Source organism: Nelumbo nucifera, chromosome 2 (assembly GCF_055504915.1).
Source record: "Nelumbo nucifera cultivar China Antique chromosome 2, China Antique-T2T, whole genome shotgun sequence".
Classification (NCBI taxonomy): Eukaryota; Viridiplantae; Streptophyta; class Magnoliopsida; order Proteales; family Nelumbonaceae; genus Nelumbo; species Nelumbo nucifera.
In genome coordinates this window covers 39663892-39689173 of record NC_142650.1, presented here as the reverse complement: position 1 = coordinate 39689173, position 25282 = coordinate 39663892, and the positions used below count along the sequence as shown (strand labels likewise).

Below are 25282 nucleotides of genomic sequence, written 5' to 3'. Positions count from 1 at the left end.
AAGAAAGTTAGACATCTCACTCAAAACATGGAAGTCAAGTTTCAATGGACTAAGAGGTGTGCCAATTCCTTGGCAGATTCATTGGCCAAACAAGGGGTGGGAAGAGTCAATTTTTTCTGGGCAATATTGTAATCTGAACTGTATTCTTGGGAGGGTTAAGAGTTTTTACCCCTCCTTTTGTATCTTTCTTTATTAATACCCATTAATAAAAGTCTTTGTTATTTATCCAAAAAAAAAAAACAAAACATATTCTCAACACTCCACCTCAAGCTGAGTATAGATATCTATCATGCCCAGCTTGCCAAGATTGTTGTTGAGTTTCAATTTGAGAACCCCCTTGGTCAACAATCAGCTAAGTGGGTGACCTTGATTCTGGTTCCTTCCTATCTTCCAACCTCTCACTACTCCTTCCATGCCTGCCTTAGAGAGATCAAACCATTGAAAACATCTGCGACTAGGATGAAAAGGAAAGGGGAAAAGGGTCACCTGCCTTAGTCCTCCAAACGCTGGGAAAAAATCCTTGACTACCCCATTAACCAATACCGAAAAATGGCAAGAACTTATGCAGCCCTTTATCCAATTACACCATCTAACTCCAAACCCACAACACCCTAGGACCTCTAATAAAAAACTCCAATCCACAAAATCATAGGCCTTTTCTAAAACCAGCTTACAAACAAAACCTTCATTTCCAGACTTTCTCATATCCTCCACACACTCATTAGCTATTAAGATCTGATATGTTATTTGTCTCCCTTGCACAAATGCTCCTTGGGCTTGACTAATGATGGAGGGTAGCACTACTTTAATCCTCAAAGATAACACTTTAGCCAGGATTTTGTAAATGCTAATCACCAAGCTGGTCGGCCTAAAATCTTTAAGATCATTTGCTTCTTTCTTCTTAGGGATTAGAGCTATGAAAGTAGCATCAACTCCAGGGCTTACTTTGTTATTGTCCTCAAATTCCTTAAACACAGCACAAAAGTCTTCTCTTACCACATTCCAACAATCCTGATAAAAAACCATGGTGAAGCCATCTGGCCCAGGAGCTTTAGATATGTCCATTGAAAACACTGCTTGCCTAATTTCCTCTTCTTCAAAACTTCTCTCTAACCAGATTGCTTGCTCTTCAAACAGCTTGGGCCAATTTAGGCCTTCCAGCCTTAGTCTATTATTCAATGCCTTCCCTACAATTGATTTAAAGTGATCCACCAACACTCTGGCTATCTCATCTTGGTTTGTTACTTCCTATCCATCCACTTCTAACCTGGCCACACAGTTTTTTCTTCTCCTCCCATTAGCCAACACATGGAAAAATTTTGTATTGTTGTCCCCTTCTTTGATCCATTTATGTCTTGACTTTTGCCTCCAGGAAATCTCCTCTCTAAGAAGAACCTCTTCCAATTCCTTTTTTAAACTTCTTCTCAAATTCCTTTCTTGCTCATTCATGATTCGTTGAGATTCTTTGGAATCTAGATCATCAATCATGGATAACAAATTATTCTTTTGCTCCTCTATCGTTCCAAAATGCTCCTGATTCCACTCTTTAACCCTGGCTCTCAATCTCTTCAACTTTTTGTGGAACCTTACACCTTTCCACTTTACCCCTCTCAAGTCTTCATTCCACCACTCACCCACCAATCGTTCAAAGTCCGGATGAGTCAGCCACATATTCTCAAATCTAAAGGGCCGTGGTCCAAAGCCTAGAGTTTCTTGACCTAATAGGATAAGGCAATGATCAGACATAACTCTAGGAAGAGTTATGGCCACCAAATTCCTCCAATGATCCTCCCACTCTACATTAAAAAGGAACCTATCAAGTTTGGAGCACAGAGGGTTTTCTTGGAAATTAGACCGTGTAAAATTAACTTGTAGAAGGGGTAACTCCTTTAGACCACAAGTGTTAATTAAGTCATTGAAATTTCTAATGTTTGTAGTAATCGTTCTTTGGGGATTATTTGATTCATTGCAAAACCTGATTACATTGAAATCCCCCCAAGCACCACGGGCCATCCCATAAGCCTTGTATTCCATACAACTCCTCCCACATTTCCTTCCTTTCTCTATAACTATTTGGCCCGCAGACATTAGTTAACACCCAAGTGAATCCGTCTTCCACATTTCTGAATTTTAAAGACACGTAGAATCTTCCTATAAGTTCTTCCACTGATTCTACAACATCCTCCCTCCACAAGGTAACTATCCCTCCCGAGGCTCCCCAAGGAGAAGCTGAAGTCCAGCAAACTCTTCTTGATTTCCACACACTTTTGACCCATCTTCTATCCAAATCTGCCAACTTGGTTTCTTATAACATGACTATATCAGGTTTCTCTCTTCTCAGCAAGTCTTTAATTGCCCTTCTTTTTCTTGCACTCCCTAACCTTCTCAATTCCAACGAATAATTTTCACTATAAGTCTCCTTTCAGACGCCCCTTAATAACCCAGTTCCATCTCACAAAGAACCCCTCCTTCTCTCTCCCCTTCCACTAAACTCGATATCACCCTCTATATCTGAGATTAGTCTCTCCACTTCTGATCTCTTTTTCTTTTTCCTTTGCACATTCCCCTCTGTCTTTTTAGCCAGCCCACTAACTTCACCCACCTCCCCCTCCAACCTAGAGCTTCTATAACACTCCTTGTTCTGAGGATTTGCTTCATGTTCCCCACCATCTAATCCCTCCTCCTTTGCTTTATACTCCTCCAATAATGCACAGATCTACTCGCATATTCTTTCTAACTCTTCCTCCTGCTTTTTCTTAACCTCCAACTCTCCCTCACTCCTCTCACCTTCACCATTGTTAAGCTCTCTGCTTCCCTCCCCGCCTAATTATTCCTCTTTGGATGTTGGAGTATCTGTTTCAACCACAGGAAGAGCATCAATAACTAAAACCGAACAAACAAAAGTACATGCATTGTTGGGGACCAGGTGAGCTTCCAAGGGAGAGGGACCGGCATAGGGAAGCAAGTCTAATCCCGTTTCCTGTGGTCTGATCTACATAGGAGATTTTTCGTAGGATATCAACACTTATCACCTTCCGCAACTGAGTTAGTCTTCCACTACTGTCAGGCTTCAGGCGATACATTACAGACCATTCCGGTAGAGTCTTTCCTTTCCAAACCAAAAACTTGTTCTTCATGGGCTAAAGGGCTAATCTCCCTTGCGAGTATAGACAAAACATGAGTCCCAATCGTACTAGCCTTCTGTCGTTCCATCGTAAACTTCGGGTCTCCCTCAAAACTTTGAGAACCATCTCCCTCATCCTCCTAAAATAGTACTTCTGTTCTGAAGTTGTCTTCCTTAGTGATGTCCTTCGATCTACTTAGATCGATGCTATCCAGACTCACAAAATTGTCCGATTCTAAATCGCTAAAGTCTTCATTCTCAGAGAAGTCTTTCCTTCTTTCCTCTAGATCACTTTGTCTAACACATCTTGGGTTACGCTTTTCTAGCGACGGTTTTTTTAATATTGCCGTCGTAATCCATTGTTTCAAACCTCCAACATGCATAAAGGTTGAACATCCTCCTATTCGGTCTGTTGATCTCGAAGTGGAAGAAGATAGATGGTAATAACCATCTATCGAAGGCACACCCTTAGTCACGTGCCTCTTTAAAATTTTCTCTTTTGGGTTTGGCCCCTAAAATGGGCTCCTTGTGTCCACCTGACCCGCCTTATATGGGCTTAATGTTTGCGGCCCATTGAAGACTTCTACCCCTGATCTTTTATAAGGGCCTCCTTTAGAAAGCCCAGTACCCACCACTTCTGATTTAGCCGGCCCAATTTTTAGAATTCTGGACCCACCAAATCTAGTTTTGTCTTTTCCCCCTGGCCCACCTGTTTAAACTCCCCATCTTCAGCATATTTTCCTAACCCTTTCTGGTCTTCTCGCTGAAAAGCAGGTGTAATTGATAGTTTGGGAATGACGCCACTTGTAACTGCATAGGCATAAGCTTTGGCAGAGGCCCAGTTGCTACCTTGTTGAGCATGTTTCAGACTTTCCTCCTTCTGCAAAGCTTTTGAACTTCTCAAGTTATGTTCGCCCTTTTTTGTATAACCTTCTTTTCCTTGCAGGACCTCCAATCCTTTGCTGCCACGTAGAACTTCATCTTCAACCTTTGCATCTTCCTCCTTTCGAGCTTTCCTCCAAAGTTCAGCTTCCATGGAGGAAGCCAACCAGACCTCCATGAAAGCTCCTTCTACCTTCACATTCACTTTCCTGGGATTATCCCCGGGCTTGACTCCATTCAACAATACAGCTGCAGACCTGAGGTCTCCCCAGAATGCACCATCCAGTTTTGCTCCACACAACACTGCTATCACTTCTGCAACTCCATCCTTCCAAAGATGGAAAGGTAAACCCACGATACGCACTACCACCCCATTTAAAATCGAGGAATCCTTTGAGTTTGAAGAAGGAGACCACCTGAAGATATTAATCGATCCATAATCATCCTGTAGACATACAGCCTCTACTCCAACTTTATTTTCAAGTGGATCCAGCAAGGCTTTGCACGTATCAAAGGGTGTTAGGATATATTTTGTTCTTAGTTTCAAACATTTTGTCAAAGAACCAGCAATTTCCTTCCACCCTCTAGTTGGATTATCGATTTCAACAGCTTGCTTGTTCAATCCCCTCTTTCAGCTGTTACTAACAGAGCTGCGTTAGTTCCAGTTTGCACCAAGGTAGAGTCACGTTGCCTAGGGGATTCAAGATTGACTACTGTTCTTGAAATCTCCTCTTCTTCCTTCTTTTCTGTACCTCTTTTCTTTTCTGCTTTCACTCTGGATGAAAATTCCTTCAGAGCCTTTGCTATCTCAATCCACCCCTGACTCCTCCTTCCTTCAGGAAAACAGACCAGTTGTTTCCTTTCTTGTCAAAGAATTCTGAAAGAGATATGAACAACCCTTTATGATTTCTTCTGCATTCCACCACATATCTTCTTCCCACCTTCGTGGTGAGCTCTTTCCAGCTTCTCTCCTTCCCGCTTGCACTTGCTTTTGCTACAAAGTCTGTGAACCATTCTACCACGTCCAATCCAACCAGCAGTACTAAAGCCTTTTTAGCTTCCCTGATTTTCAAACTAATCTGTCCTCTGATTTTTAGTTCCTCCATCAGAAATCTTTTCGCCTCCACCTTTAGAAATCTCCTCCACCGATTGGCATCCACAAAATTCTCCATTGTAGTCCCCACTTTACTTGAGGAACCTCTAAACACACCACCAGTACCTGCTAGTCCTGAGTTTCCTCCATAACTATCCAGTAGATCTTGTCTGCCCCTCAAACATATTCCGCATCTAACAGATTTCCTATTTCCCTATTAAATCTAATTAAGAAATCCAACAGTAAGAACCATCTATCAGGAGATCCTAAGACATCTTTTGTTTTTTTTTTTTCACTTTTGAAATATACTCTTGTAAGAACAGCCCACCCTATTAATCTACTTAGGGCCAAAAGCTTTGAGATTTTGAGCAACAACTAAGATTCAAGGTTCTTATTCAACCTCAAAATGCGTATTGTGCAGTAAAGACTCCATGAACTGTTGGTAACACCATTAGCCATTTCCAACTCCTCTAATGGCCCCAAGATTGGGGTGGCTCCAAGAATAGGAGCAACAATCAGCAGAGAAGATACAACTCAAGCATCCCACAGTTTGATGATTTCTACACATAAAAAAGGGAAGAAAACAAAAAGGAGGAAGAAATATTGAACTCATTACATTGATAACAGCTTTGGACATAGTTTTGAAAGTGGACCATCTAATCCATAAATTAAAAACAAAAAAATATTTTGGTCCCTTTCTTCTGATATCAAAATCATTTGCTCTTGTGCAGTTGATTGAGGTTACTTTTGAGCTCTTGCAACATGTCATCAATTCATCTTGGCTGCTACAAGCTTTCATTTCTGGAGGAAGAATTTTATAAGATATCCCTCCATTACTTTAACAGATGTGTCTGGGAATAAGGGAAACCTACATTCCGGATAAGACTAGTTTTGATGCAGATTCTTTCCTTCTTTCAATCCTTCACATTTACAGAGTCTCCACCAGTTTTGTTATTAATAATACTCTTAACATATTGGCTGCTATAAGCTTTCATTCCTAGAGGAAGAATTTTAAAAGATATTCTTCCTTTTCCACTTAATAGGTGTTTCTAGGAAGATGGGAAACCTAGTGTAGGGGCAGATTATTACATTCTTTCAGCCCTTCACCTTTAAAGAGTCTTTACTACAGATATGCAGTTTCATTTTCTTTCCTATTTTTTACTTGTAGATAACTGTCAAAACTATTTATAACTTAAAAGAAATTTTTAGTACAATTGAGGGTTAGAAGGTCCTGGATATGAACTTGGGGCTTCTTTTAAATGGATTAGAAGAATCGCAGATGGGTTGGCCGATGCATGGGCAAATAAAGGGTTGCAATGTTTTAAAACGCGAAGGCATGATGCAAGGCATTCCACTACCTAGAGGCATGAGGCGTAGTTCAGAACGTAAGAGGCATAAGCCTCCTTAAGAGGAGGGGGGATGAGGAGGAAGAAGAGGAAGAAAAATCTCATTTTTCTTTATTTTTTAATAAAAATCTTTTATATTAAGAAATATGAAGATGAAAGAAAAAACAAATTGGGGCTGCATTGAAAAGGGGGGGCTGGGGGTCTGGGGGGCGAAGCCCCTGGCCCACTTTCTTTCTCCTTATCTTCCCTTCCCTTTCCGTTTCTTTTCTTTCTTTTTCTCTTTTTTTTCTTCTCTTTCTTTCTTTTCCTTCCCCTTCCCTTTCTTTTCCTTTCCCTTCCTTTACTTTTTTTTCTTTTTTTCTTTATATTTTCTTTTTTCTGTCTTTTTACATGAGGCACGTGAGGCACATGAGGCATAGGCCTCTAGCACGCCTCATGGAAAAAAAAAAAAAAATGCATGAGGCATGCACCTCAGAGGTGTCAATGCCTCTGGCAAACGCCTTAGGGCATTTTGGGGGCGCCTCAGCGCGCGTATGCCTCCCACACCTTTTAAAACACTGAAGGGTTGCTAGAGGTCATTAATATTGGGTGGCTTTGTATGACAATTGGGGGTTGAGCCATCTCTATGGAGCTGGTGGTTGTAATCCATCTTTAAGTTCATTAATTTAATAAAATTTTCTGTTAGTGATTTAAAAAAAAAAAAAAAACTTTTAGTGCAATTCTGAAGTATTGCCTTCCCAAGAGGTGGCTAATCTCATCTAACCACCTTCCCATCCCTTGCCTTGCCAAATCATCAGTAGATTGGCATACCCATTCCAACTCCTGTATTATCTGATTCATTTCTCTTATGATATGTCTATATTTCAAGGGTCTCTCCTGATAATGCAGTTTTTCTATTAATTATACTTTAATATACTCCACATCCTAATGATCACATGCACTCATAAGTGAGGATTTCCCCCTTTGATCAAATAAAAATGTATATATTATCTATCAAATGGTAACTGATGCTCAATTAAAGTAGGTAATATTGCCCGAAAAAAGTTAAAGCAGGTATATGACAAGCACAGCTTCATTAAGGGTCACTGCCAGAAGAGATAAAGAAAATAATGTATTAATATTATTCAATGGTGATGACAATAGAATCTTAAGCATGATAAACATGCAATGAATATACATTATCAACAATCAACCACAACTACTTGCTTACATTCTGTAGTTTGGCCTCCAATTCACGCATTTTCTTCTCAGCTTCACTTGATCGGGCTTCCAAAGCATCCTTTTTTGTATTCTGTGTTTCTACTTCTTTTTTAAGTTTATCAACCTGTGCAAAGAGTAAATTTAAAATAATTCCACCACTTCTTTAGAAGTATAAAATGTTTTTCTCCCATCATAGAGGACCTGTTTCTCAAGTTCGCCTGCCCTTGCATGAGCCTTTACCACCTGCTCTTCAGCATCTGCAGTCCCTTTTCTCTACAAAACACAAGAATCAATTTGTTATAATTAAATGAAGTTGGAGATTTTCTCAATAGCCAGTCAAGAAAAAAAAAATGATTGTCAACATTTGAAAAATATTCCTTTTATCTGTCTACATGGACCATGCAGTTCTAGTGGGGTGAAAACTTTGGGACTATTCACTATTAGATTAGAAATACCATGGTATTATTAAATTACAATGGACCTAATTCAAGACCTGATTTGTAATAAGTTCATATTTGTTTTGCTGAACAAACATTTAAGAAGGATGCTGCTAGGTACAAAGTTAACTTAGATGTTTTAGTTCAAGGTAATTGATCTTGTGGATAAATTCCTCTGCGTTTTGATAGCTATGTTCAGTTCAATTATAAACCTTACCTGGAGCGCATCTATTTCAATCTGTAATGATGCAATGCTATCTGATTTCTCTCTAATAGTCTTTCCCATCTGTGCAATGGTATCATCCTTGCCCTTCAACTCTAGGCTTTTTTCATCAATGCTAGACTCTTCAACAAAAAAGAAATAAAAGGTCATTATATTACATATTTATTTTATCAGATTATATACATATGATACACTCCACAGCACAAGATGTATCACTACTGCATTAAAACCCAAAACCAACAAAACAGACAAAAAGAAAATACTGAACCAAATGTAAGGGCATACTTTCTTTGAGTAGTAATATACTATAACTCAGCAGCAACGCTTATAATTCCATAAAAAAAAAATCCTGTCTCCATTTGTGTAATGAACCATATCTTTAGAAACACTTTTTATGATGCTATTTAAAAGCCAAAGCCAAATTTCCAATAATATGATCATATAAACCCCTGGTAGGAATACAATTAGCAAACCTTTTATTAGGAATACAATTCCTGGGGAAAAAATCACTATTCAAACTTTTTTATTAGCAAACCTTTTATTAGGAATACAATTCCTGTAAATTGTTCATGATGACCGTTTTATGCAGAAAATAATGACATGATATTCAGGTACTTTGCGTTCCCAAAAAGATATTAAAAGAAATGCCCTGTAAAGTGTTCATAGTTACCATTTTATGCATAAAGTAAAGAAATGAACTTCCAGGTACTTTGCTTGAGGTCTAACACAAAAAGATATGAAAATAAATGCATGTTCTTTTGCAACACATCCAAACAAACCTACATTCTCTTTCTCACTCTTGTAAGTTGTAATATAGAAGATCTTAACCATTCCAAATAAAACGAAGAAAAAAACCTCTAAAATCTGCATAAACGAACAAACACGTGTTGAAATCCAACAGAAGTTTTCAGAAATCTCCAAAACTCAAATACTAAAACGAACATCTAACCACCAAACTAAACCTAAAAGACTCCCGGCAAGGGAAAAAAAGGAAAAAGGAGAAAAGAAAACTTCAAATATCAAGGAAAAGATCAAAAATCTGATAACGAACAATCAAAACTGACCTAGAACAGAGATCCTCGATTTAAGCTCCTTCAGTTTGATCAGAGACGAATCAGAGGCTTCCGATACAACAACTTCATCCTTGATTTCTGTCTCTGCCCCAATTCTCACAAAAATTAAGGCTAGAAAAATAGTCACAGTCAATAACTTGTAAGTCGCCATGAAAGCACCACCAGAGCTCTGAGACGAACGAAATTCCTCCCGTTGTTTCAGTTGCTGGTCATAGACCGGAAGTCCGTGTGTGAGCAGTGAAGAACCAAAGCTGGGAGAGAAACAAGAAAATAGATATTTATGTGAAACTTCTTCAATGGACACGTGTTAGTTATATTACCATGAAGTCTGTCTTGGGCACTAGACAGGTGGAGGTTAGAAGATAAAATCGAAATAGCATCAGCACCCCACATGCACATATCAGCGTGCATTGGGAACATCTTCGGTATTTATCTTTTGGAGATGTTCCCAATATACGGTTGGGATGTGCGGTAGGGTGCCGTTGTGAATTCGATAAAATGGAGGTGGCAAAAATCTGCGATGTATATATTCACCGATTGGCACGTGTGTTATAAACAGGACCACAGCTTTTCCACGTGCTAATATTTAGGGAGAAACTTGGAGTAGTTGGACAAATTCTTAGGTCCCATCGAACCGTCCGTCAGATGGGACCTATGACTTTTTGTTTGATGATCAATGTGCATATAGATTATTTCAGTCATTTTATTACAATACCCCTATAATTTAATAGATTTACTAAATTGTTTTACCAAAACATCGTAGAAAATGACAACTTTGGCCCTAACTAAATGGAATCAAAGAAAAATCAAAATAAAAATATCAATTTTATCCCTAATAAGACAGGATAAATCGTTGTATTTACTTTTATTTGGTCAATTTTGTTATTTATTTAACTCTTAAGCATTTTTAACTCATGATAATATTATTATTTTCACAAGGCAAAACAAATATTTCTTGATTAAAGATCGACTAAATAAATAAGTTGTAAATTAAAAGAGTATTTTAGTAAAATAAAAATTATAAAATAAGTTTAAATAAATCCGTAAAACTATAGAAGTGTGCTAGTAAATGAGAGTTCATATCTCCGTCCCACAACACCCCACACCACATCTCTACCGTGTACTAGGAACATCTCTAAATAATAACACCATCGGTTCTATACTATTATCAGGAGATGCTTTTAATACACAGCGAAGATGTAATGTGGGGAATTGTGGGGAGTTCACATCTGCCCCCCACAAGAGGGTGTCCCACATTATCCCACAGCACATCCCCGTTGTGTATTGGGAACATCTCTCGATGATAGTACCAGTCTCGACAATATCATCATCGGGAGATGTTACTAATACACGGCGGGGATGTACTATGAGACATAAATCTGAACTCCGTTGTGGGGTGGAGATATGAACTCAGTAAATGACCCCCGATTGGATGCGTCTACTTAATAAGAGTTTTCTGTGCCCCACAAGTGCCTAACACTACATCCCAGTCGTGTATTTGAAATATCTCTCATACTTGGTTGAGATGTATTGTGCGGCACTTGTGGGGCGTAGATGTAAATTCACTCAATGAACCGTTCAATTTTGACGGTAGGAAGTGGACGATCAATGAAATTATGAAAGTGCTGCTCATTGATGATGGACGTTCACGGTTTGTGACGACCCAATTACTTTGATTGACCTTAGTTATTTACGTTTACGCTGTATTTGGTTAAAATGTAAATAAAATTGCATTGATGTAAAATTATGACAGTGCAAATGATTTGATTATAAACTTGCACTGCAAACAAACACGGCCTTGTTTACGCACGTGAATATTACCCATCCAAAGTCGAAGATTCTGGAGGTCATTGTCGTTGGATATTTCAAGGCAAGGTTGATCCTACGGCTGGCATAATTCTATTTGGTCATACCCGAGATGCCATATTTTGACTTCAGTTCTACAGGATAGAGGAGCAGGATTTCATCTGCTATGCAATAAAGATAAAAAAAAAAAATTCCGATCCAACGGAACTGGGTAGAATCTTGACTTATAAGGTGTTACATTGATGTGAACTAGTGGATCATTTCATTTGATTCCTCTACAGCTCTCCTTGTGTAGTCCCTATTAATGAATTATTTTAAGTTGCCTTCTGACTTCTGAGCAACCACGGGTGTCACGTGGTCTATCTAACGCCTTGATTCCTCGAACTCTAATTATATTACAAAATTAATTTCAATTTATTAACTGGATGTTATAGGTGATTTCCGAGGGTTGAATTGAACAATAGATGAAAGTCCAAAGGGATGTCGTATACTGTTGCTGTGTATCAACGGAACTAGCCTGGTAGATGATATGAGGGAAAGGTGAAGTGGTAGGTGGGCTATTTTTCAGTCAAGGCCCATTTCATTTTGTATACGGATCTACTGGTAATGCCGGCCAAGTCATGACTCATGATAAACAAGTCAACTCCATTGCTGTGTACTCCAATTTCATTTTGTCGTCTATCATGACACCAAACAAAGCTTCCAAAACCAGCGGTTAGAAAAAAAAAAAAAAAAGGAAAGAGGAAGCTAAGATGGAGTTGGGATCTCCTACCTTTCAACACCCTACCAACTTGATGTGATACTCTACATCTTGCTATGATACCAGGGCCCATCATAAAAGTGGGAATTGTCATGTATGAGATGTCTGGTGTATGATGATGTTAGTAGGGTGTTGGAATGTATTTTCCTTTGATCAATTGATGAATAATTGTTTTTTCACATCTGTAAGATCCACTCACAACAGAATCCAGATTATTAGCTCGACTACAGGTTTCACTCAGGAGACTCCCTTTCACTTACCTTGGCATTCCAATTGGTAAAGGCGGATTATGCCCATTAGACTTTGATGATTTGGTGCAGAAAATTGTAGCTAAAATCTCTATATGGAAGAGTAAAATGCTTTCAGTGGATGGTAAGCTTTGTTAATTTGACATGTTTTGAATAGTATACCTATTTATGTGATGTTGACAATAGCGATTCTAAAGGAATTCTAGGGGTGAGCATCCGGTTTGTTCAGTTGAAAACCAAACCAAATAAATCGAAATTTTAAAAACCAAATTATAATAATGAAAACCGAACCAAAATCGAACTAGAGGAAACCGAAATAATCGAAATTGAAATTTTCGGTTTAGTTTTCGGTTATTTCGGTTAAAACCAAATTTCAAAAAAAGATATACTATATTATCTATTATACATATCATAACATATGATATATAAATATATATTATGAAATCAAATTTTATTTTATTATATATTAATATATATATATATATGTATATATATTATACATTAAATATAATATGTTATATATTACATGCTATATATCATAGTTTGGTTAATTCGGTTTTTTTGGTTAACCAAATTTCTAATTCTAAAAATCAAAATCGAAATATTTAAAAAAAAAACTGAACCGAATTAACCAAAAACCAAAATAACCTAACCAAAACCAAAATTTTTAGTTTGGTTTTTCGGTTTTAATTGAATAATGCTCACCCCTAAGGGAGTTATTAGGCAAACTGAATAGTTGATGAAAAGTTTCTTGTGGACCAAGGCTAGCATCATTGGGTGGCCTAGGAGAAGATAGTTCGGCCTTTTTAATGAAGGTGGGCTTCAAATTAAAAGTCTACATGTGGCGTGTTCTTTTTCATAACTCCTTATAGGAAAATTTTTTTAAAGCCAAGGTGCTAAGACATGAACATTTTTACAGAGCTAATTACCCATGTTACACCTCCCAGACTTGGAAATTAAATTTGGATTTAAAGGAGGATTTGGTTAAGCTTTCTAGGTGGATGGTGGATAGAGGGATGATCAGTTTTTGGTTTGACAAGTGGTTAGAGTGTGGCCTGCTGTGTTTGATAAAGTCACTCAAGTAAAGGGGCTTAATCTTCAGTTACAAGTTTGTGATGTCCTAGATGAGGGGGGAATTTAGCACCTAGACTAGGTTCGAAATTTCTTAACGGAGGATGTTCTTAACATGATTCAAACTTCAGATGCTAGGATCTCTAATCACCCAAATAAAACTGTGGTTAGCTGAATTGAAGGGTGAATTCTCTCTACACTCGGCCTAGTCCTTCCACAACTCTAGTCATCATCAATCAGTGGATTGGCACAAGGTGGTCTAGAATGTTGTAGTCATAACAAAGGTGAGCATCTTTATCTGGAAAATTCAGGTCGGTGAGGTGGGTGTGGATGCTGATATAAGAGAACTAGGAATTCCATTGGTGTCCAAATGTTTTTGTTGTTGACATCTATCAGTGGAGGATGTTAATCATGTGATGGTTTGTAGCTGTTTTGCTTGGAAAGTTTGGTCTTACTTCAGTAGATTGATGGGATTGCCTTTTAGGGGTGATGAAAGTATCAATGAGCTTTTTTTTATTGGTTTGAGAAGCCTCTAGATTTTGGAATCAATGGGTTTGTGGTGGGTCTAATAGCTTGTTTTGCCGGTTGGGAGATTTGGAAGGAAAGAAATAGACACAAGATGGAAAACAAGTTCCATTGTTCTCAAACTATCATTTGGGTGGTAGTGAGGTGGATCTATGAGGTTTTTCCCTTGCTGAATTTTGAGAATGGGGTGAACTTTAATCAACAGATTTTTTTGAGAGGATTGGGGTTAACGATCCAACCAATCAGTGGAAGAAGTGTTAAGGTGGTTAATTTGAATTTCGCACCTGATGGTTATATGAAACTTAATGTTGATGGTGCATCTAGGGGTAATCCTAACCCTTGTGTGAGTGAAGTGGGCTAATTATAAATGGAGAGAACGATTTCGTTTGTGCCTTCTTCAACAGCTATGGTAGTGAGACAAATTTGGTTGCAGAAGCTTCGGCCTTGCTAGATCGTTTGCGCCTTGTGGTAACTTTGGGGTTAAAAAGAATTATCATAGAGTTGAATTGTAAAATTTTGATTGATATTCTTAATGGAATTTGTACAACCCCTTGGAATCTTTGGTATTGGTTTGTATCAGTTAAAGGGCTTAGGAGTAGGTTGGATTTCTTTTGTGTACATATTTACAGAAAAGTTAATCATCCAACGGATGCTCTTACAAAACTCGATTGTCTATCTTCACAACAAATAGTTTATGAGTCCTTTGATAGTCTTCCTTCACATGTACAAACATTTATTACTGTAGATGGTCTTGGTATTTATTTTTTTTTTTGAGAATTCATTAATTTTAGGCTACCCGGACAATTTTCGTTATTTATGAGCTGGGTTTCCTTTGTGTATAGTTTCTCGAGGGGTAAGGCTTTTACGCCCCCCCTCCTAGGTCATTCTTTACATATTAATAAAATTTGTGATAGCCACCCCTTCACTAGGTGTAAAAAAAAGGTGATTAGGAGAAATTTTGGTTCAAACGTTCCTAAAAATAAAAATTCTTAAGAAATTCAAAATTTTCTTGTGGAGAGTTTATTAGGTGATTAATACTGATTGGGTTAAAACTGTATCAGATGGGTATCATAGAAGATGACTTGTGTCTCTTTTGTGGATCACAACAAGAAAATATAATGCAAATCTTTGTCTTTTGCCCTTTAATTCGATCAATTTTATTTGCAAGTCCTTGGACATTCTTGTTGGATGAGAACAGGTGCAAGGATATTTTGGAACTTTTATATTTATTTCAACAACAAATCCCTAATAAGGAAATGTGCTTGAGTATTATTTCCTGGGTATCCATAATGATAATCAGTGCACTTTTGGTTTGTGTTGTTTTGATGAGGAAAATTCTTTATTATGGCTAAAGGAGACAAATCTGATTTTTCGTAGGATGCTACTAAAGTTGAATTTAAAGCAATTGAGGTGACTTTGAATTTTGCTCTTCAAAATAGCTATAAAGAAATTATGATAATCTCAAATGCGAAGCACATTGTGTTGTTTGTGGATGAAAAGGAGGATGTTGTGAATTGGTCTTTTGCTAGCCATATAGATAAAATAAACTCTATTAAAATTTTTTGTTTCTTTGAAATTTTTATATAAGCCTAGAACTATCACTAAACCAGCCCATTCTATCGCTCAAAAAGTTAAATCTTTGGATGGGGATATTTTTGTTTGGTCGACCCCCCAGGGTTGGATGGACGTCAATGTTTGTTTATAGTTTGTGGTATAGTATTTTATTTACTTATAAAAAAACAAGTGTCATTTAATGTGATTGATTTAGGTCACTCATGTTGACTCTATGCTTCCCATGAAAAGAAAAGGAACAATAAAAGACATTAATAGAGGCAAAGTAATGTATTTTTCATATGAAATATATACCATATATAAACAATGTTTTAACAACTAATTTGTAGGTCGAATTGTTTTTGTCTTTAGGTCATGGATCACCAGTTCACCCATTTAAGTCAAACATGTCAAAATGTTCCATGTCATATCTCTCTATATAAATAAAATAATTATTCTATTATTAATATTTTTATTTTTATAAAGTTTCTAAAATAAAAATTATTTTTGTATATAAATGTAGATTAGTGGATTTGATAGATTCAATTTCTATTATATTCTCAAATATTTTTATCTTTATAAATAATAAAGACAATGTTATTTAATGCAAATTAAAATATTAATTAATAATTTATAAAAAAAATTAAGACACATATAATGTGCAAATTTATAAGTTTTAAGTATTAAAATAATTATTTTACTATTAATATTTTTTATTTGTACAATTTTTTTTTAAATTAAAGATCATTTTTTGATATATATATATATATATGTGTGTGTGTGTGTGTGTGTGTGTGTGAATTTGATAAATAATTTATTACATTGATTCATAAAATATTAATTTTAAATATTATTTTTTTATTTGTAGTTGGAGTTATCGAATATAGGTACATGTTAGATTGCATGTAGAAAATATTGTTAATAAAAAGTTAATTTATTTCAATTATTGCCATGAAGTAAAATATGACTTAGTGGATAAAGATGGGTGCACTCTGGGCGATGCCACGTTGGACGACCTAGGTTCAAACCATGCCAGGTTGTATATTGAATCACTATGCATGTCCACTATCAGATTCAAGTTCGACCTCTAAAACTTTCCATTGGAAGTTTGATGAATCTCTCATGGATTAAAAATGTTTAAATTCAAACTTCTTTGAATCCCAAAGTATAAAACAAATTTTTAAGTGAAAAACCATAACATGAAAAGGAAAGAGAAGAAAATAAGTGAGAAAGAAAATAAAAAAAAAAAAGAGTTTCAAGAGAGATTTTGAGATAGAAAGAGTGAAATCTTTGTTGGGACCAATGGCCCTTCCCAGGAGGGGATGAATTGAGTTGGGCTTTTAAAAATTTGAATTTAAATGTAAATTATTTGACTATCAACAAGTCAAGTTCAAAACCCTTCCCCTAAAATTGAAGCTAAGCATTATTGACAATAAGAATAAAGACATGCAAAATAGTAGGCCTAGTCAGTTTACTTTAGTAGCTGATCAAAATGTTACTCAATGATTAACACGATTTTTGAATAAAAGACCGGCAACTACAACCACACGATTGTTGTGGTTGAGCTGATAGAGGGTTTCTAGCTGGCGATTATTAGTTGTTCTAATATTGAATACTATAAAGGTTGGATATCACATATAATCTTATCCAATGATTGTGAAATGTTGGATAATGCCCATTTATCTATCTAGTGGTTGCAAGAGGTCTTGTTAGCACATAGAAGTCAAACTGTATAGTGGTAAGTTTGTCAGTGATACCCAAAAATATGTTGTCCAATCTAATACCAGATCCAATTATCTTGGAGTCAAATGAGGTATATGCTATATCGGATCAGATTCGGATGGTGCAAATAGAATCTGATTAAAAATTGGACCGAAATTGGATGTACTCCCATCCAATCTGATAAAAGTTTGACTCTAATATATATTTACATTTATATAATATATTGTTTATAAATTAGTGTAATATATGATGATTCTCAAGAATATAAGGAAATTTGTTCCTCAAACCCCAAGCCCTAATACGACTGGACTAATTCCCCTCTCCCATTTGTAAAAGACCTAAGGTTTTTCATTTCTCATTTTATTCTTCCATTATCTTCTTTGTCTGAGACTCTTAGTGGCTCTCTACATTGGTGCATGTTGTGATGAACAAGACAATAAGCGATGCCACGACAGTGCCCATAGATCGAGCTCTCTTCCCACTTTCTCTTTTCTATATTCATTTCCCTTTTTCGATTTCTCATTCTCTATATTGGTTTAAGCTATAATGGCGAGGGAGAGAGATGGAGATGATAGATCCAAGTCATCTTGAAGAGTGAAGGCTTATCTACTCCAAGTCTCCCAAATGAACATTAGACCACCTACCACTAAAGAGTAAAGGCTTCTCTACTATGGTTCTGCTAAATAAACGACAGGCCGCCAGACTATCGTTATTTGTCATTGAACCTTTTGCTACTAAACCTTAGTTATGCTAGTTTAATCTTGTTATTTTCTCACCTAGACAAAATGACGAGTTTAATCTCATTTTCTTACTCGAATGCATTGATCATACATCTGATCAGATTTCAGATTGAAGTAGGGTACAACTAATTTCTTATTGATATGAACTCAGATTTAGATGAATCCAATCCGAGTTCAACCCAACTATAGGCCTAGGTGGTGTGCCTAAGGTGAGGACGTAGGTTGTGAATAGTTGGAACTTTGTAAATCTCGTAAGTCTTGTGTTAATTTACTATAGGACTTGTTTATATTGTATGTGCATCTTGTCTACAACACTCATCTATTCATTGTTGCATTCATCATAGAGAATGAGACTTTAGGGAAATTTATTAAGAACACAATTCACCCCCTTCCTTGGGATATCATCATCATGTTTTAATTGTACCAACTCATACTCTAGGTTTGCATTTGGCTTCTTATAATATATACTTTACTAATTGTATTGTAACTAAGATCATTCACCAATTGAGGTATATTTGTGAATGACAAGAAATCACCATCTACATTGTAGTTCACGAACACATAACCACCACTATATATCACTAGTGGTATATTCAAAAAGTATCCACCATAGTGTATGTTGGTAGTGAATATATTACTGGACATCTGGACAAAAAAAACACAAATATCATTATTAAAATCATATGCACATCATTAACCTAAGAGAGACAACATTCAAGTATAGTAAAATCCTTCCTCATTTATCAAGCATGCTATTAATTAGAGGTTTTGAACCTGGTCATTAATCGAATGCAAGTTCTAACATCCAAATCCAAGATAATCAAATTCGGAGTCAAATCGGGTATTGGACTTTTAGAGTCTATTGACAACCTTAGTAGGCAGGGCCCAAGCTAAGTAACCCCTATGCTTAACCTGAAAGTCATATACATGTATATTTAGATAACAAATTTTATATTAATATATAATTGAAATAACTGTATATTTTTATAATAGATTAAGATTAAATAAAAAAATTTAAATTGTAAAAACCATAGTTTTATAATTAATATGGGCAAGCTTGTTCCTATCCCAAGCCCAAACAAATATTATTACGCTTGGGGTGTAGGTCGAGTTAAGCCAAGCAACCTTAAAAACTGTTAATACACTATAAAAAATTGGCTTGAGATCTTTTATTTATTTATTTTTGTTCATTAGGCTACACAATGGGGTAGCCCATCCCCCATATCTCCTTTTGATTAAATATTAATAATTTTCATCTAAAAATAATTAAAAACCCCAGAATAATGCATATATGGGTTGTACTTGGTTTGATTTAGTCTAATTATGAATGCCACATTGCTCTTAGGGTGTAACTTGGGGGGGTAGATCAGGTTGAGGATCAACCAAAGCTCAACCTAAAGTCTTAAACCTTGAGCTCAAGCTTGGATTAATTTAATTATGACTACAACAAAATTTAATATATTTACTAATATTTACATAAAATTGTAAAAATCTAAGACACAATATGAAAAATAATTATAATTATCAAGAAATTAACTAATAAACAATTGAAGCTGGAACACTCAAGTCTCCCTCTTTAGCTGGTAAGACATATTTCTCATATTGGTATCTTTTCCATCTTTTCATGCAACAATCTTGCAATAATACATTTTTCATCAATATTTGATTTTGTTCCCCCTTTTGTCATCAACAAAAGGGAAGGGGGTAAGGGGTAATTATAAATCTCATCATTTATCATTTATCAAACATATAATGAGAGAGGAGATTTTCTAAATGAGGTTGAAACAGTTGGAATCATTCCAAGTTGGGATTAACACCTCAACACCAAATATTAGCAAATGCTATTATCTCAAAATGAATCTATGAACAATGAAGCATAGGAGAGAAGCATAAATATCATATAAATCATATTGTCATTTGGTGAACATCATTCCACATATCATACCACAATGAACATTCTCGTCAAAATAATAATATAAGATAATTAAGCTCAAATGAGAAACAATGCAAAGGTCATATATCAAATATAAATTAGACCAATCAATCATTTATCTAAGGTTCATTTCACCTATTTTGTCAAGGAGGCAGTGCCTTGACCTTCTTGAGCATTCATATGTTTTGAACAATAATATGCTCTAGGGAGTTAAATTTTGGTGCTCTCCCTTTCATAGATGTCTCTTTCAGTCCTCAACATCATTATCTCTTTTTTTGAGCTCCAATAATTTTTGAGCTAAATGATGCTCTAGGGGTTTAAAATTCTTAGGCTCCCCTTTTACAAATGCTTTTCTCAAATCATTGCATCATTTTCTCTCTCTCTCTCTCTCTCTCTCTCTCTCTCTCTTTCCTTCTCATCAAAACACATATGTATAATTGCTTGCTAAGAAGATATATAATAGATCAATTGGATATAGGGATGCAAACATATCAGATCGGATCCGAATCAGGGTATATTCTAATTCGATAAGACATTGTTCATGTCAGATCCGATCCAGTCTGATCGGTCTTGATTTGAATTTGAATCCTACTAGTAAGTCAGATCTTCAGTCCAATCCAACTTGTTTTCTTTAAAAATTAATAAATTATTAAAATAAAAATAAAATATACTAATTTAAATAAAGTAAAAACAAAAATACAAGTGTTTTTTTTTTTAATTATTTTCATCATATATACATGTTTTTTTTTATAAAAAATAAATAATATAACAAAGTTATAAAAATATAATACAAAAATATATTTATAAATAACACAATTTATATTTATAAATATGTAATATGTATCAAATCAGATAGGGGGTGATCTGAATTTGATCCAATTTCTGATCGAATCATATTATCCGATCAAAAGATCCAAAAATAGGTGGTCCGAATTTGACCAAATAGGATTGGATATTGGATAAGATTGGATTATGATCCGATCCATTTGCACCCTTAATTAGATAATGCCCGCATCATCTTTGCCAATTGAATATGGAAATATGTTAAGTTCTCATAGCTCAGTATAATTTGGAAATATGTTGGATTCTCAAGGAAATATAAATTTTTAGTTACCAATTTGAAAAAATATTGATTGATTAGGAATAACAATGGGGTAGGTTCAGGACAAGGCTTTCTCATTCCTCATTGGGTCCAGGAAATCCTCACATTTTGCTCGCATTGAGGCAACCCCCTAAAAATGCATAAAATTTAGGTGTAGGGGTGCAACTTGGGCAAGCCCAATTCGAAATTTTACTCAACCTGGGATTGGATTTTTGGTCCTCGGACTGGGTTCAGGCCCAAAAAGTCAGGCTTTTTTATTTTTTGGGTTGAGCTCGAACCTAGCCCTCAGGTAGCCCGAGCCTATATATATATGTAGATTTTGCATACATATTTACATATATACATAAATATATGTATACATATTTGCATAAATGTACATACATATGCATAATTTTAGAGTGAGTTCATTGACCAACCCGAGCCCGACTGAGGCCTAAACCCAACCCGAGTGCATCAAATTACAATGTGTGCTGGGCTTGGGTTGGGAAAACTGGGCTTGACCTTGGACTTAGGCCGTAAGCCCAAATTTTAGGGTCGGGCCCGGGTTGACCATAAACCCAGCCCAGCCCGCCTGACTTGCACCCCTATTTAGGTGTCTTTTAGTAATGGATGATGGGAATCTTAGGGTATTTTAGAAATGAGATTGGTCACTTAAGGGTATTTTAGAGATGCGATTATGGGTTCCTAGGGTTTTGAGAATTTTAGAGAAACTTAGGAACATTTTAGAAATCAATAATAAATCAGATTAATTTAATAATTTACTACCAGGTTTGGGGGGTTATATGCCAACCCCTTCCCTAGTTCGGGGCAAAAAAATTTTCCTTATCCATGCTCCATCCCTTTTTAAGATCGAGGAAATCCACCCCATTTGGGGTAGGGTAAGGCAATGCCTCTATTCAATGGGGAAAATTGCCATCCTATGATTGATCCGGTTTGATTGCCAAATTTGCTACATATTTTTTTTAGAAAATATATCTTGAATAGAAACACTACTAATTAACATGTTTTTTGTTAAAACATTAACTTCACTATTAATTAAAATTTGAATAAAATGTTTTTCATTACATTTTCAAAAACTTTTTGTTAAAAGTTCACATATTTTTTTATAATTTATTTGAAAATTTCAATAATAATTTTCTAAAAGTAATTTCCTATGAACATGAATTGTCTCTTATAGCTCGACTACAACGAACTTAAGTTTTGGAAGCATTGAGTGGTAGATCAAATGGATTAGGTTGTTTCCCTAGCTTTGTCAATTTCGTAGGAGAAGAATAAAGCATAAGAAGAAATGCACTAAGAGCCCAACAATTGCTACACATCAAGAAGACAGAGTTCATAGTTCGTTCTTTTTGAACATCTAAAAATCGTTTGACCCGCTAACTTCAATTACTAGTTCGTATTGAATTGGACCGATTTGGTTTGATTAGTTCAACTTGGGTATGCAATTTTGAAAATAAATGAGCAAATGAGAGAAGTGTTGACTAAAAGATAATTTTATTAATTAGAAAAAGAAGGGTAGATAACACAAAAAAGTTATTAACAATTTTGTTAATTAATAGAACAAATTGATAAAATAAGGGAAATTTTTGAAAATTAGAAAACAACAAAATAAAAAAATTTAAAACTGAATTTTTAATTAATTGATAAATTAAGAGAAAGTTTCACTAAAAGCAAAAAAAATTAATATATTAAATGTAATATTTAATGAGAAAATATTAAAAATAAAAAAACTATAAATAAGGGAAAATTAAAAATCAACAAATAATTAAATAACTTGTAATATATTTTATAAAAAATTAATATTTAAATAATTTTTAAAAACTTAACATAATTAAGAATGATAAAAAATTGTTATCAAACTTTGCAAAAATTGTTTTATTAGTTAAAACTAATACAAATTAATAAAAATAATTTAATTAAAATCAATAAAAAATATTTTTAATTTAAATTAATAAAAAAGTAACTCTCCCTCTCCCTAATCCCTTATAGATTTTTGGTCTTTTCTAAATTTATTAGACAATACCTAACCCAAGAATAATATTGAGATGAATAGTATTCAACTTGGTCCAATTAGAATTGTTCTAGAGTAAAAAATTAACACAAATTTATCTAACAACACATCATAAGGCCACTACCCACAATTTCTTTTAACAACATGCATGCATCGGGGCCCAAGTATATATATATATATTTATATGTGATATATGATATATGATGTAGCATAATATGACATACAACTTGCATGTATAAATTTACATTTAATATAAAAAAAAAATATATTGCGGGGTGAGATTATATAGTGTTGGGCCCAGGCCCGGCCCTAAAATTTTCAAGCCTAATTCGGGTCCGGATTGGCCAGTTGGGCCGGGATGGAAATGATTATACCGTGGCTTTCTACTTTTCTGCCTTTACTTCTTGTAAGATTCTTGTGCTTGTATTTTGTGGTTCCAAAAAAAATTTTAAACAAATCATATCGATGACGTGGCCTTCTCATCTACCGTTAAAAGAGCACTCCATCCTTTTCAGAAGTAGAAACCAGGTCTGCGAAATATATAGTTCATCCCTCGACTATTCTGCGGCTCTGCGCAACGAGTTTACAAACCCATCGTCTCCGTTCCATCTCGAATCGCTTTCTTCGTCTCCCACCAAAGTTTCTCTCTCTCTATTAAGGTTTGTTGACTCATGTCGATTCCCTCCTCATTTCGTGTATTTTCGCCTAAAGTTCCACAAACTATCCGTCTCCAAATCCCAGTTCTGAAAACCCTGATCCCATCAACGTCGATTCCTTCAAAATTTCCCTTGTTTTCATCAATTTCAATACAAAGACTACCAACCAAACCTGTTTCGGCTTCTCCGTCTTCATCTTCTTCTTCTCTGCAATCCATTGAAGAGCTCCCACCGAAGCTTCAGGAGATTGTAAAACTTTTTCAAGCGGTGCAAGAACCCAAGATGAAATACGAGCAGCTCATGTTCTATGGCCGTGGCCTCACTCCTCTTGCTGCCCAGTTCAAGACCAACGAGAACAAGGTCCAAGGATGCGTCTCTCAGGTCTGGGTAAGGGCTTACCTTGACCCGGATAAGAACGTCAGATTCGAGGCGGATTCCGATTCGGTCCTTACCAAGGGACTCGCTGCCCTACTCGTTCAAGGGCTCTCAGGGAATCCTGCACCGGAAATTCTGAAGGTTTCGCCGGATTTCGTCACGCTACTGGGGCTCCAGCAGAGCTTGACTCCTTCCAGAAATAACGGCTTCTTGAATATGTTGAAGTTGATGCAGAAAAAGGCACTGCAGTTGTATATAGAGTCTCAAGAGAGTAATGGGTCAAGTTTGAGAGCGGATTCTCAAGTGGAATCGGTGGGTACAAGTGGAATCGGTGGAGCTGAGGCTAATAGTCAAAATTCAATGGAGGGTACTAGTGGAATCAGCGGAGCTGAGTCGAATTCTGAAGTGGGTGGTGAAAATTTGAAGCCGGGTACCGACGAAGTTGATGAAACTGAGTCAAATGGGAGAGTGGGTTTGGGGAGTAGAGGAGAGAGGATAAGAGAGAAATTGGATAGGATGCTTCGTCCTATAGAATTGGAAATTGAAGATATCTCTCATCAACACGCAGGGCACAAGGGAGTTGGGGGAAGAGCAGGCGAGACACATTATAATGTAAGAATCGTTTCTAAGGAGTTCGAAGGGAAGAGTCTGGTGAAGCGGCATAGGCTTATCTATGAGTTGTTGCAAGAAGAGTTGCAAACAGGATTGCATGCGCTCTCAATAGTGGCAAAGACGCCCTCTGAAGTCAGTGGGAGATGATTTAGATCATCCCAACAGAGAAATGGTCCCTTTTTGCTATCCTTCTCAGTTCTCGAATTTTGTTGTTTCATTTATATGTAGTTTTTTTCCTCCCTCTTCAACATGTGTAAAGCATTACCTGGAGTAACTTAATAAATGCGATAGATTATGGGCGCATATATCGGCTTATTCAAATGTATAATGACCTGTATTTGAGTTTTGTTGAAAGAAAGTTATTAGAGAACCAGCATCATATGTTCAATTGTCTTGCCAATTTATGCACTTGCTTGATTTTATTGACTTCTCTGTAGTTCCAGTGAGTTAGGTTTAACCGGTCTATAAATGCGTCAAATCTTTATATGTTAGACTATTCCATGGTAAAGCATTTATATTTGTCTTGGTTTCTTAGGCTGCATTTGGCATTCCTTATTTTAAGGACTTATCTCCTTTTTGCAGTTAAAATGCCTCCAAATGCAGCCTTAGTCTCATCAACTGAGCTATAGCAAAAGGTTCATGGCTTGCAACCATTCTCATAACTTAGGATGCTGTTCAAATTGATATTTTTTCAAGCAAGTAATTCATTAATCAAAAACAAATACTCATCCAGCCCATGTTGAGGACCTGTACATTAGGACTATAAACAGACCAAGTATCAGAATCTAAATG

At 35.9% G+C, this 25282-nt stretch overlaps 2 protein-coding genes across 2 annotated transcripts in view; one reads left to right on the top strand and one right to left on the bottom strand.

Moving 5' to 3' along the window:
• Positions 1–9643, bottom strand: part of LOC104599172 (uncharacterized) — a 38224-nt gene extending 28581 nt beyond the window's left edge. Inside the window, exons 1-4 of the mRNA XM_010261592.3 lie at positions 9370–9643; positions 8300–8427; positions 7847–7918; positions 7656–7769 (exon numbers count right to left, since the gene is read on the bottom strand). Coding sequence (XP_010259894.1) covers positions 7656–7769; positions 7847–7918; positions 8300–8427; positions 9370–9529 — 474 coding nt within the window. The 5' untranslated portion in view covers positions 9530–9643. The remainder of the gene's footprint in view (positions 1–7655; positions 7770–7846; positions 7919–8299; positions 8428–9369) is intronic.
• A 13751-nt stretch (positions 9644–23394) lies between these two features.
• LOC104599171 (sufE-like protein 1, chloroplastic/mitochondrial) lies at positions 23395–24888 on the top strand. Its single transcript, XM_010261591.3, has one exon. It carries the CDS (start codon positions 23519–23521, stop codon positions 24635–24637), a length of 1119 nt encoding a protein of 372 aa, XP_010259893.1. The 5' UTR covers positions 23395–23518; the 3' UTR covers positions 24638–24888.
• The last annotated feature ends 394 nt before the right edge of the window (positions 24889–25282 follow it).